Genomic DNA, 13,487 nt, shown 5'->3' with positions numbered 1-13,487 from the left:
GCAGGTAGCAGAGCTTCTGTCTGTCTTCAAACATAGCAAGTATGGGTCAGAAATATTCTGATAATATCCTGTGTTTGAGAAACCTACTTGAGTGTGCTTTAAAGGGGAAATTAAAAGTGGTGTAAATGAGGCAAAACTACATGAAAAGGGCCCCGAATAAGAAAGGAGAAGTTTGTAGTAAATTCCTCAAGGATGTAGAGCCTAATGTGTAATTAGAGAACCACAAATTCCCTGTTACTGCTCGTTCTTTTTACTGGAAGATTCCGTGTCTGTAACTTCGGTAAACGTTTCAGTCGCGCAGTCACCAGGAGCCATCTCGGGCTGTATTTTAAGTGTCTATTTACACAGTTGTTACAAATTGTCTATGGGATGTGAACTGTCTATCACTTCCAGAGCAATTAGTATGTGAAACCTCATCAAAAGAAATCCGTCAAGTTTGAAAAGCCATAAATACTGCACTAGGATCTCTAAGGAAATCAAAGTGAGTTTGATACCGTATTTATTTGCGTGTTGCTGCACAAGCAAATGCACTTATAGATGCTCCAGTCTGTGTTACTCGCTATGCTCTATATTCCATCAGTCCCATGTTATTTGAGAGAGAGAGAGAGAATTTTCCAGATGTTTTAAATACTGTATAGCAATAATGACCTCTGATATCTAAGGCTGTGTTGTTCAGGCAGTTGTGTTTTTCTGGACAGTGATTTGCTGTAATGAAAGGAAGGCAGAGCAGTAACATCAGATCTTCATTATGTTCCTCAGTTTTGTGTAGCCAAATGAACAGAGTTTGAAGATGGCTTTTTGGGGAGATTCTGATGTTTTGCTTTCCAGAAATAGGTCTCCTTTAGTACCACCTGTGTCAGGTTATTTGGTGCTCTCTTTGGTCAGACCTCTTTACTCTTGAACAACTTAACGTTTGCCTTCTGCTCTCCTGTGACCTGCTTACCCAGGATTTCCAACCTAGCACTCAGCTCAAATGACACAAACATTTAAGACTTTTAACTAAGGCAGAGGCTGGGAAAAGCTACTACAGCGCTCGTAAGATTGGAAAGCCTGTCTTGAAAATGAAGGCAGAAGGGCTCTCGATGGCTCTCACCAGCAAAGAGGCAAGAACTCTTTAAGCTAAAGGCATCATTAGCCCAGAAGCACACAGCTATAGACGAGTAATGAAAATATTTAACCTGGAAATTAGAGGGTTCTTAGCAATTAAAGTAAAACCAATTTACAACAGAAAAGTAGCAACCAAAACCCTTGCTGCTCCTGGGGTGTATTTATGAACAGGACTACGTTACCTTCTGGAGAAGGACAGGGTGGGAAGGGGATGGTTGATCCAGAAAGACCCTCACAGTTCCATGTTTGAGGAACGTGTGGTCGGTTCACCATTCCACAGTCAATGCAAAATGTTGTCTTGTTGCAGAGCTGAGGGAGCTTTGGTGGAAACCTGCTGTGTGAAGATTCACTCAAATTTAAATGCCTCTGTGCATTCAGGGCAGTGATGGTTATTTGCCTGTTGCTGGATGCTTCTGGAGGAACAAGATAATTGTTCACCAAGAGTAAATTAAAAAAAAAAAACCAACTTAACTGCTTGCAGAAAATAATAAGCCAGCTGAGAAGTGCTACCTTGTTTGCTCTGAGTATCCTCTTGACATCAGCATGAGGTTACTTATAATTAGATGCACATGTGTAAATATGATGATTAGATATTCCCACAAAAACATAATTATCATATCTTCCTAAAAGTCTATGCAGGCATCTGATAATCCTGTTGTTAAAAATAAATAAATAAAAGCCAAAAATCAGCGTTCAGCCTCTTGTATATGTAAACAGTGGAACAGGAGGGCAGAATATATTTTCCGAAGTACCTAATGGTAGTTGAGGTCAATTACAGTTATGACTCATTAGAGTATTAAACTAAGAATACACTTTTAGTATAATTAGTGTTCCCTTCGAAAACTTACAGCAATCTTGTATTCATTTTAGTCCTTCAAGCATTTTCAGGGTGTTTGGGCATGAGTCTTAGGCAAATATAATAGGGTTATATTGCATTAACCTCACTTACAAACTCTGCAACCACTTGCAGCATCTCTCTCACTTATTTTTTTATTGCTCAAATAACTAGCAAAGATGCCTTATAAAACAGAGAGTACTATCTAATTAGTCATAGCGAAGATTACAGCTCCTTAATTTGGTGTTCAGTTTTTTGCTGATTCAGAAATTCCGAAGGAATACAACGTACAGTGTGTGATAACACGGCTCGGCAGATCCTCCTCTGAACTGTCTTTACAGGGAAAAAAAATAATAAGAAAGAAAAAAAATCATGAGTCAGGCTGAAACGCACATGACAAAAAGGTGAAATTCGTGTAAAATGCGTTATATTCTGAATTGGAAGAACTTGAAGGAGCAACAAGAATATTAGATCCTTGTGTAGGCTCAGAAGCGTCACAGTTGGAAATTCATATTTGTAGCCATAAAGATGAGCCCTTGCACAGCATCAGCCTTTTTATCCTTTCATGGGCTGTGATGTATCCAATTTCTCTAACCAAAGAAGGGCAAGGCAAAAATTATTTTCGGGGCTTTAGCTCTGACTTGAGAGGGAGCCCAGCATCAGACAGCACCCATGTCTGGGGTTACACACCTTGTCCCTAACGCTGGTGGTACCTTGTGCTTCCAGAGCTCACCTACGCGTGGATCTTCAACGAGTACCCGACCTTCGTACACCAGGACAATCGCCGCTTCGTTTCGCAGGAGACTGGGAATTTGTACATCGCCAAGGTGGAAGCCTCGGATGTGGGCAACTACACGTGCGTGGTGACGAACACGGTGACCAACAGCAGGGTCCTGGGTCCCCCCACCCCGCTCATCCTCAGGAACGACGGTAGGACTTGGAGGAGGGGTACTGGGGGCTGGGGTTGGAGAGTTGTTTTGGGTTTTTTTGGCCTGCTGTCACCCAGAAATTCAGAAATGGCCTGAAATATTTATATCAGAGCAAAGGGAGAGAATTCCCCCTTTGCAGCTATTCAGTGAGGCAGGAGACCTCTCCTTTAGCCATGGTCCAAAGTCACAACAGTGGTGGGGTTTATGACGCTGTGGCCAAGGTTGCCCTTCCCACCACTGGAACGACTCTCAGTATCAGGCCATGATTGTAAAGAAAATCCTGGTGACACTTGGCCGAAGACAAGAAATAAAACAGATTTTAGAGTTTGGGTCTACTACAGTTCTGCTTATTTTATGCAGCCCAAAAGTGAACAAAAGCACTTTGTTGTTTCAGTAACTGTTAGCTCAGGCTGTATTTCCCTGCAGAATTAGTGCTATTTTTAGTAGTCTGTGGAATAATACAAGAAAGTAAGAAGAAACCAAAAGAGGATTTCTAAATTTATACAGACAATGGATTTGTATCGTCGCCGTTTTTGAGTAGATAAGAAAAATAAATTTGCATGTTAATTTACAATTAAAATTAATTAAAATTTGCCGGTTTAAAGAATAACAGTTAGGACGTTGGTTCCAGAAATAGAAATGCGTTTTTAGAAGCTTCTTCTAGAAGAAGACCCATCGTCACCCAGTGGTGTTTGACAATAATTCCTGGCTTGTACAGCACGGGCTGGTCGCCGCCATCCCCTTGGCTTTAACTCGGCTCCCGCGGATGGGGAGTTTGGCAACGTTGCCGGTGGGTTTGGCAACGTGTCCGGTGATGAGAAGCACCGCGGCTACTGGGCTGGGAGATGCTTTTCCAGGTCTGCTCTCTGCTGCAGGGGAGGCTGTGTTTCTGTACACGCAGGGGCAGAGTAAGTCACCCAACATATGAAGGATAAAGAGGAATATTCCAATGTGTCTCATACTCACATTTTTGGTGTTGAAGAAGAAATATTTTGAAGCGTTACGTTAACAGGACTTTTATGCAAACCTTACCTCGCTGAAAGTCCTTCCGTTTGTCGCAGTCGAGCTGGATGTCTGTCCTGTCCCGAGGTGGGGCTGATGCTGGGTGATGGTGGGTGCCATACTGTAAAGGGCTTTGCCCCAGTGCATCGATCCTCCACGCGCTCCGCGTTATTTACAGGGACCGATTGCCTTCCGGAGGTAATTCGTGGGAACGTTCTCAGGTTCCTTTGAAGTGCACTCTGCTGTTTATTAAAGATATGAAACTTTAATTGAACCTCTGAGGGGCTGGGGGATATATTCGTGAGTTAAACAGGAAAGGTGCTGTTGGATCTGTAGAGCCAGAGATGGCTGTACTTGAAAGCCGAACACGGGCTAAATGTGCATTTTGAAATAGGATTGCACTGGCATTACAGGCAAGCTTCATTTTAAAAGTCAGCAGGTCTCGATTTTTTCATTTCACATAGTCTAGCCCTATAAAATCGGGATATAGCACACTATCACACTTGAAAAGAGAAATTATATACGTTGCTTCAAAAGGGTGAACAACAGAAGTGAGTGAAATGCAAGGCACGTCGTATTTCAGAGGAGGCCACAAAGATGATGCAAGGGCTGGAGCACCTCTGCTATGGAGACAGGCTGAGAGAGTTGGGGCCGTTCAGCCTGGAGAAGAGAAGGCTCCAGGGAGACCTTCTAGCAGCCTTCCAGTGCCTAAAGGGGCTACAGAAAAGCTGGAGAGGGACATTTTGCAAGGGCGTGTAGTGACAGGACAAGGGGCAATGGATTTAAACTGAAAGAGGGGAGATTTCGATTAGATAGAAGGAAGAAATTTTTTACACCGAGGGTGGTGAGGCACTGGAATAGGTTGCCCAGAGAAGTTGTGGGTGCCCCATCCCTGGAAGTGTTCAAGGCCAGGTTGGATGAGGCTTTGAGAAACCTCGTCTAGTGGAAGGTGTCCTTGCCTGTGGCAGGGAGGTTGGAACTAGATGGTCTTGAAGGTCCCTTCCAACCCAACCCATTCTATGATTCTGTGATTTCCACTGGCAAAGTTGTCTAGTTTATCTTTTGTATTCATATCTGACATGTCCATCTTAATATATATGACATGTTATTTTCCTTACAACACTTTATCATTAAATTAATGGGCTCGGAGGCTAGCTCATCAACAATTAATGTTTCAGTTCCATTTGATTTCAATTAGTGAGTTGAGTGGAAAAACATTCATCAGGTACCTCTCCCAATTGGTTTCCATGTGCTGAGCTGCCCGGGGTGTGCAGTAGGTTACCACGGCTGCAGGGGCCCTGGTGCAGCTCGGAAGGAGGAGTGGGATGGGGGGGGTCCCTCGTCCCCCCAGCAGCTCCCCAGTTACGGAGGGGTTGATGCAGCTCTGAGGCCCCTCAGCCCTGGGTTGGAGGGCTGGCATCCCAGCTGGGCCAGTCTGACCTCCTCCAGTGCACCCTTCATAAAATTGTCTAAGCTATTACCTGGTTGGCTTCATATTGAAATATTTTTTTTCATGGATTTCAAAAATAATCCAGGTACTTTACAATAATCTCCTTGTGAAATTACTGTTTTTCTCTAAAATCAAAGTTGTTTTTAAACTGCAAAACGTTTTTGCAGTTGTGCAGAATTAATTCCGAGTCCCTGTAGTTGATGCATAGCCCTGTTACTTTGAGAGAAACAAACGGTGGAGTGAGATACTATCCAAAAAGAATACTGGTCACATAGAACTAAGAATAGTGCCTATGTTTGTTTTTTTAATTATTTCACACTGAGTTGAAGAGGGAAAAAGAAAAGGCTTTTTCCTTTTGTGCTGATGATAATCTCAAAAACATCAAAAATGCCCAATTCTAGAGCTGTAGGAAGAAAACAGTGTTCGGATGCTCACAGTTTGGCTGACCTCATGCTGTTTGCTATCAAGAATTTAATTTGTTTTAACAAATAGGTGTACGAATCACATGGTGGGTGTTCTTACTGCAGCCAGTGTCCAAACTGCTCACGGACCTACCGAGCCGCCCTCGTTCCCCCGGCGCAGCTCGCCGCTCCAGGGCCGGGCGTGCGGGAAATGTGGAATTTCCCAGAATTTTCCTCGCTGGAACCCCAAGGTTTCATTCCACATTTCTTCTTCAATTTATGGCAGTAACTTTCCTAGACCCAGTCGTGAATCATTTAGGCTTTTTACATTGAATACCTGCCATCTTCATCGTGGTTATTTTACTTGAATGTAATCATCCGGGAAAAAGGGCTTTTCGGCGTGGTTTGTTTCAAAGCACTGCTTGCTTTACAGTGCCAGGCTTTCGAGCTGTAATCTGGGAAAGGAAAAGATACAGGCATAGGGGATGAAATATCGGATCCTGTAGGCAGATTGCTTCCTGCACCTGTGCCTTTTGTGCTTTTCCTTTCCTTGTTTTCAGCTGCGCGGCTCCGGAGTTGTAGATCTCCTGGTGGCGTTTGCAGCGGCTTTTTGTAACCAGCGGTACATGCTCTTGTTGACAGAACTCAGGTTCCTTCCCTGTTGCTCTGCTGTGGAAGCAGAAGGTGCCTCTTATCCCATTAGTTATCCTCAGACAGCTTTTCCTCCTTGGAGAGATAAATATCAGAGAGGGTTGGGGGTGGTGGTAGGAGCAGGCTGTGCCAAGGCAGCTGTCGTGGTCAGTGTGAGCTCAAACTCTGCTTCTGTGGGCAGAGGTTATCTGATGGTGATAAATACAGTGTGCAAAGCACAGTGTGTGCTGGGGAAAGGATGTTTTTCCTCTGTCCCTCTTTGTTCCCTCCCACAACTGCATGCAGTCACCCCCTATTTAAATGTTTTCCTGTGTGGATTCGTGGCAGCTCGCAGTGCAGGTGGATAAAAGATTTAAATCCGATATCATGTAAGTGCAGCAGTCCCCAAAACAGCCCATTTGCAGCTTGGGGGGACCTGTCCTCCTGAAATGTGCACCTGTTTTCCGGCACAGGTCTTCAGGAATGACGAGCAGCTCTCCCTTTCACATGGTGTAAGTGCTGGCGTATGCAAGGAAGAAATAAAAGATAGTATGGTTTTCTAGATGTCCCAAGGTATTGAGGTTTGGTTCCAGTTTGGGTTCTGCAAGGATGGGAGTGAGTCCTGACACTAGCGGCTGGTACCTCCCATGGTGGAGAAAGGGCTCTCTGAGCTATTTTCATATTGAGAAATGTGATAAATAGCTAAATACATGTGGCACCGAAGAATGAGAATGATCCTAAAGCCTGAAGTAAGGTGTCCACCAGGATTGTAGCACTTATTGCAGCTCAGAAGAAAAAGGATTTGAATTTGAATGCTGAACAAGCCTTCTGGAAGCTCAGTGAGGGATGTGGACTGGAGGAGAGGAGGAAAGGGAACAAACCTGCAACGTTGTCTGCTCCATTTTATAAAAAAATACGTCTTCTGGCTGCCCCATCCCCATCGAGGCCACGGTCCCTGCACTGTGTCCCCTGGAAGCACAGTGGGTACCCAGGGGTGCCATCCCCACCGCAGCACTTTGGGACCCTCTGGGCCATCCTGACCCACCAGCCAAAGCGTGTGAGGAGCACCCAGGTGTTCACAGCCGCCGCTCTTGCAGTACTTTACTTCTTCTCTTTAAAATGCACTTTGGATTTTTACTTCAGAATTAAAACAGTAATAGTAGGAAAGAACTGAAATAGTCCTGGAATAAAATTACCATCAGCGGCAGCTTTATGGGCCAATTAAACTTTAACATTTCACAGGTGTTGTCAGGAAATGCATATCATCTCCTCAGACAAATTAGCTTGCTTCTGAATTCCCGAGACTTTCATCCAAAAGCACGTTTTTCAGCCTTGAAATTGGAAGAAAAATACGAAACCCTCTGAAATGCAAACACGTAGAGCATCTGACGTGCCGTGACACCGGAATTGTTCTCCAAACTACAAACCCAGTGTCTCTTTTAGTCTTTTATTTTCTCCCCCGTCCCTTCCACCTGCACGGCGAAGTCAGATGTTAAATCACCCGGGAACAGCAGGAAAAATAAAGACTGGCTGCGTGGAAATGGTCTTGGATTCGGGGTGGAGGTCTCTCAGCTGCACTGATGTTTCTCCTACCAGCGGAGGCGGCAGGGCTCACGGCGTACCCGCCGTCTGTGTGTGTCGGTGGGTTATACTGCGGTGGGAGCCTTGGGATTTTTCCAGACACGAGTCCTGATTTTTAGGTAGTTGGAGTTTGCAGTGGTGCTGGTGGAACAGGTGCCCTGGCAGTTGTGAGAGGCAGCAGCTGCAGGGCTGTGGGTAACAGCAGCCTGAGCCAATGTCCTATGGCCCCAGCCTGGGCTTTGGTCACCCCGTGGGATTTGAGCTCACCAGTCCCAGCCCAGGGCGAAGAAATGGGAATAATAAATGAATGAGGAAAGAGAAGGCCGAAAAAAGCCATTTTTCCTCCCTCTCGTTCCTGTCTCCTGCTCTGTCAGGTGAATAACGTATTAATAATAAATTCTGCCTTAATTTCCTAAAGAGCCCAGTAGTGTCACGCGATGCTTCACAGCCTGGTTTGCCCAAGGGGACCCAGTTCCTGCTTCAGCAGTGGAAGAGGTACAGAAGAGGGAACTGTTCTCACGGATTTTACATGTTGAGGGTTTTGGGGGGTGCTGCATCCATTCTGCTTGTACACCTGGGCTGTGGTGGCACAGGCACCGAGAGCTCCTCAACTGTCTCAAGGAGGGTGATGGACACGGTAGTGTCTTCAGGTAAGTCTCCAGCCTGAAAGCCAGCATCCTCCAAGGCGAGATGAATCAGAATCTGGTCAGGCTCTCACGGGAAGCGTATCCTCAAAAGCTCTTCCTGTGCCAGATTCCCAGTCTTCATTGCAGAACGTGGCAATACTCTTCTGGGAAAAGATCTCAGTAATTTCTAGTATCAGCAAGACGTGCTGCTGCTCCTAAACGTTCACACCCAGCCTTGCCCTTGGACACGCTGGGCAGAAGCTGTGACACAGGCTCCTGCTCTATGTGTTGCCCAGGACTTGACTATGGAGAGAACATTCCTACCATTAATAAATGCCTTTCATTCTGATGAATGATCATAGAATCATAGAATGGTTAGGGCTGGAAGGGACCTTCAAAGGTCATCTAGTCCAACCTCCCTGCAAGGAACAGGGATATCTCCAACTAGATCAGGTTGCTCAGGGCCTCGAATGAGGTCCTTGAATGATGTCATGCAGCAACTACTCTTTATATAATGTAGGAGCAATGCTTGTTTGCAATTAATGGGTTGGAAGAAAGATGGTGTAACCTGCTGTTGCATCAGAACAGGTAATATACAGGCCAACAAGTAGCGGTGGACTTGAGATAAGCCTCATATTAAGTGTTTTCAGCTTTGAAACTCTTAACTGTGAAAAAGTAAAGAAAAAAAAGGCTCTTCTTGCATCCTTTTTGCAACGCAGAGGGACAGAAGGCAGCACTGCAATCACGAGCAGCCCTGACCTACCTGACTGCCTCTGCGAACCCATTCTGGTGTTACTGGGGCTCTCTGGTTTCTGTATGTGTGCGTACTGATGGCATCCATCTGACCCGATCCAGCCCCGCTCCTCGCCGGCCCCGCCACGCAGTTGAGATTGAAACTGCGATCATCAATTAGCTGATAATCACTATTGGTGCAATTGTGTGTGCCGGGTTTAAGGCAGTGCAGTGACCAGGAATGTAGCCATTTGTCATGAATATAACGGCCTTTTTATGTGTGCAAATTTTTAAACACAATTCCCTAAAGAGGCTGCCACCATACGTGATTTACTGGGGCAGTGAAAATAAAGAAATTACCCGAGGAGTATATGATCTCTGTGCATCTAAATCCTTGAAGTTAATAGAGGCGTTGATTAGCTCTGGTGCTTTCAAAACTTTTTGTAATGGCTATTTGTTCCGCGTTTCATTTTCTGGAAGGTGGCGAAGCTCCCTTATTATATTATCACTTTCCTCATTTCATAAGTTACCTGTAAAAATCCTGAATATTCAAAAGCGAAAAAGTAACAGAGCCATGAAGAAATTTTAATCTTTGGCAGATGGTGTGGAGCACTGGTTCAGATTTTCCTCTGGCAATAAATGGGAAAAGAGCCCACACTACACGGCTGTTAGAAGCAGGCCATGTTTAAAATGAATGGATTAATTGGGCAAGTAATGATGTATAGAACAGCTCTCTGCTAGCACGGGGAACACTTGCGAATTTATTGCAAAAATTCAACCAAGCCTTAGCATCTCTTTTATGTTCACAGGGGTGATGGGAGAGTATGAGCCGAAAATAGAAGTGCAGTTCCCAGAAACGGTTCCATCTGCAAAAGGAACAACGGTGAAACTAGAGTGCTTTGCCTTGGGGAAGTAAGTTTTGATCCGTTATTATTATTCCTCCAACTTCTCGCTTTCCTGGTGCTGCACTGTAGGGTTGGTGAGACTTGCTAATCACTCACTTTCCTCAGCAGGAGTTTCTTATTGCAAGCGTTCATGACGGACAAGGGACTTGGGGAGCAGCGGCTTTGCTCACCAAAATCATCGACTCCCAAGGAAGAGAGAAAATGTGATTTATTTTGTAAAGACGTGTTTGTGCATCTGCTGTTCCGAGGTCTCATGCAACACTTCAAACACGTCTCTTGTTTCTGGAGTAAATGCTGGCAAATACTTCCAAAATAAAACATGGGACCGGTAGGAAAATGGGAATATTGTGGCCGCAGAACCCAAAATTCAACTTTGTCCAAACAGCATTTGTATAATATACAGTCTCTTGCTTTTAAGACTATGTGAGCGTACACCATTGGTATACATATGTATATTTATATTAATACAAGCCACCCATCATAAAATTGCTCCAGATCCTGTGCCATGGATCTGCAGACTGGCCATGCTTTCATCATCTTCAAACATGAAAGTGTTCAGTTGATCAGACAAGAGCTTATCAGGACAATACCCATAGCTTTTTCTACAAGTCTTATTTTGCTTTATTTTTCTCATTTAGCCCCGTTCCAACAATTAGCTGGAGGAGAGCGGATGGGAAACAGATACCCAGAAAAGCTAGGAGGCACAGATCAAGTGGACTTCTTGAAATCCCGAATTTTCAGCAAGAAGATGCTGGACTCTATGAGTGTGTAGCTGAAAATGTGAGAGGGAAAAACGTTGCACGAGGACAGCTGACGTTTTATGGTAAGCAGTCTGCTTGCTTTCAGGGGGTTTTATTGTATCAAGTGCCAAATGCAGTAAATATTTTGTGAGAAAGTAATTTTGAGGAGTATTTTAAAAATTACTTTCTTTTACAAACAGCACATCTCAAAAAGGGTATATAATTTGAAGTAAAAACAGTCTGAATTGTGCATATTAATTGAGAATCAGAGCAGTTGGAACAAAAGTGCTTTGCTAGATGGACATTGGCGTGGTGATGTGCAGAAGACTCTTGCAAACAGCTCATTTGCCTTCTTGTGGCTGTGGAGGTAAAGCAGGTGTTTTGGTGGAGCATCATGGTGGTTACAACTTGGGATTTATTGTGTCGTTGCCTCAGCTTGTGTTAATAAATGTTAATTGCTTATAACAGTTAAGGAGTGCTTTCAAGGGAATTGCACAGCCTGGAAAGTTGAGATTTAACCTTGTTGGAGCTGGCAGGATCCTCTTCACCCAAAGAACTCTTCTTGTGCTGAAATCAGAGCCATTGATCCGGGCACAATAAAAATGTGAAACTTCAGCCTTATAGGCTTTCTCTGAGTAGAAGGTGCGTTGGTGCCTCTAATCCTGATACAAGTGTCTGCCCATCCCCAAGCTTCTGCTGGGAACAGCCTCGTCTTGCAAAGCCAATTAAATGCTTCTAGGAGATGAACCAAGCTTGCAGGGGGAAAGTTTTATCTGCTCTGAGTTACTGTGGGTTTACCTGTGTAGAGGTGGACAGGAGTAACAGAGAGGGGTTTCAGAGGTTCGAGTGGGCTGTCGGTTTGGTACTTAGCTTCTGTGTGATATTTTTTGGAGAGGAGAAGGCTGCAAGTTACATACTCCACACACAGGCGTGCAGAGACCTCCTCACCGTCATAAAAATCTGTGGTTTGTTGCTGCCCTGTTATCATCTTCAGGAGCATAATAGAGTGTCGTTCTTCATCGAACACATGGAGAGAAATTCAGTGTTTTCTCCCCCAAAATGCTCCTGAGGGCCCAACTTCTGTCAGCAGGGAAGATTGGCTTGAACTCCAAAGATGAGAAGAATTTTTTTGATTTATAGTAAATTTGCCACTGAAAAAGAGTTTGAGAACTAACCCTCCTGGCAAAACTGGATTGAATTTGGTGAGTAATGTTTTTGGTTTTTTTTTAAGGCATATATAGAGATGTTTAAAAATTGGAAATATTTCTAAAAGACATTTCATGTAGAAATCAGAACTTTTGAGGCTTCCATTGTAAGGGAACACTTCTTTTAAAATTGAGTAAAATACAAAAATGAGAAAACGTTAAGAAGGAGTGAAATAGCAAGAACAAAGTGAAATCTTTCATGTCAAGGAAAGAATCTGGTATTGATTGAAAATGGGGGGTTTTTAATTAAAAGATTTGAAGATTTCATTTTCTCTTCATCAAACAATGCATGTTTCTCCTGATTTTTCCTGTGTGGACAGTAAATGAAAAGACTCATCATTTCTACAGTTTTACTCAACCCACGGCCAAACCTGCCTTTCTTGCAAAGCAGTAGATGGAGCCTTTGGTGTACTCCCACCCTGGCATATATTAAACTATAATCTAATTACAGTAATGAATTTACCAGTCTGGATGCCATTCCTGAAGGACTGCAGATCCTACACAAAACCTGCCACCATGGCTAGTGCTGGTTTTCACGCTCAAGATGGCATTTTGGCAAAGAAACTCAAGATTTTATGGGGTGAGGAGCGTCCTCCTCTCTCTCCGTGATGCTGGGAACTATCTTTACCTCTGCTTTTCTCCATGTGAGCAGAGAAGTTCCTTATGGAGAGGCGTCAGCCTGCCACCTCTGCTGGTTATTGATTTTGAAGATAATTGACTAAAATATGGTCCTTGTTGTCTTGAGGAGGATGAGTTACTAGTTTGTAAGTATTCAGTTTGCAAGGCTTGTGTTTGGCAGCTGTTTAGTACTGAGAACAGATCTCTTAAAAAAAAAAAAAAAACAACACTTGCTCTCTGTAAGTTAAGCTCTGGAGTTTCACGTGGCAGCGAATTAATTTTTTTAGGGAAAGTAACTTACTGTAAACATTTAATAGGAATAGTGGAAACTGAAAGAAACTCATTTTCCTTAATCATTTTTCTTTTTAAAGCTGAGAAGTGTTATTTCGTTATTGAAATACAACTGTAATGTTGGCAGAGCGTTTCAGGTTGCTTTTGGTGGGTCAGGGCTGGCTCCTGGAGAAGGGGATGCTCTGAAGGGTGTGATGTGGGTGGGTGGTCGTGGCACCTACGCGCGGTGACGTGCTCTGTCACGACAGGTGCCCTGGAGATGACAATCTGGCTCTAACGATGTGAGCCTTTAAACCCAGTTATCTTCCTCTATGCATAGTATAAAATAAAAAAAAAAGAAGAAGATGATGATGAAATTGAAGTTTGCCTGCTCACTGTAGATAACCCAGCGTTGCCTCCATCGTAGCTTCTTTCATTGCTCCTGGAAGTTGTCAG

At 44.0% G+C, this 13,487-nt stretch overlaps 1 protein-coding gene across 1 annotated transcript in view; it reads left to right on the top strand.

Moving 5' to 3' along the window:
• The window catches only part of CNTN4 (contactin 4), a 116,997-nt gene that overhangs the window by 35,639 nt on the left and 67,871 nt on the right, over positions 1-13,487 (top strand). The window contains exons 4-6 of the mRNA XM_086619332.1: positions 2,669-2,872; positions 10,103-10,205; positions 10,837-11,021. Of these exons, the coding sequence (XP_086475458.1) occupies positions 2,669-2,872; positions 10,103-10,205; positions 10,837-11,021 (492 nt within the window). The remainder of the gene's footprint in view (positions 1-2,668; positions 2,873-10,102; positions 10,206-10,836; positions 11,022-13,487) is intronic.

This window comes from Tauraco erythrolophus, chromosome 12 (genome assembly GCF_009769465.1).
Source record: "Tauraco erythrolophus isolate bTauEry1 chromosome 12, bTauEry1.pri, whole genome shotgun sequence".
Classification (NCBI taxonomy): domain Eukaryota; kingdom Metazoa; phylum Chordata; class Aves; order Musophagiformes; family Musophagidae; genus Tauraco; species Tauraco erythrolophus.
The sequence above is the reverse complement of the archived record's forward strand: the minus strand, read 5'-3'. Positions and strand labels throughout refer to the sequence as shown.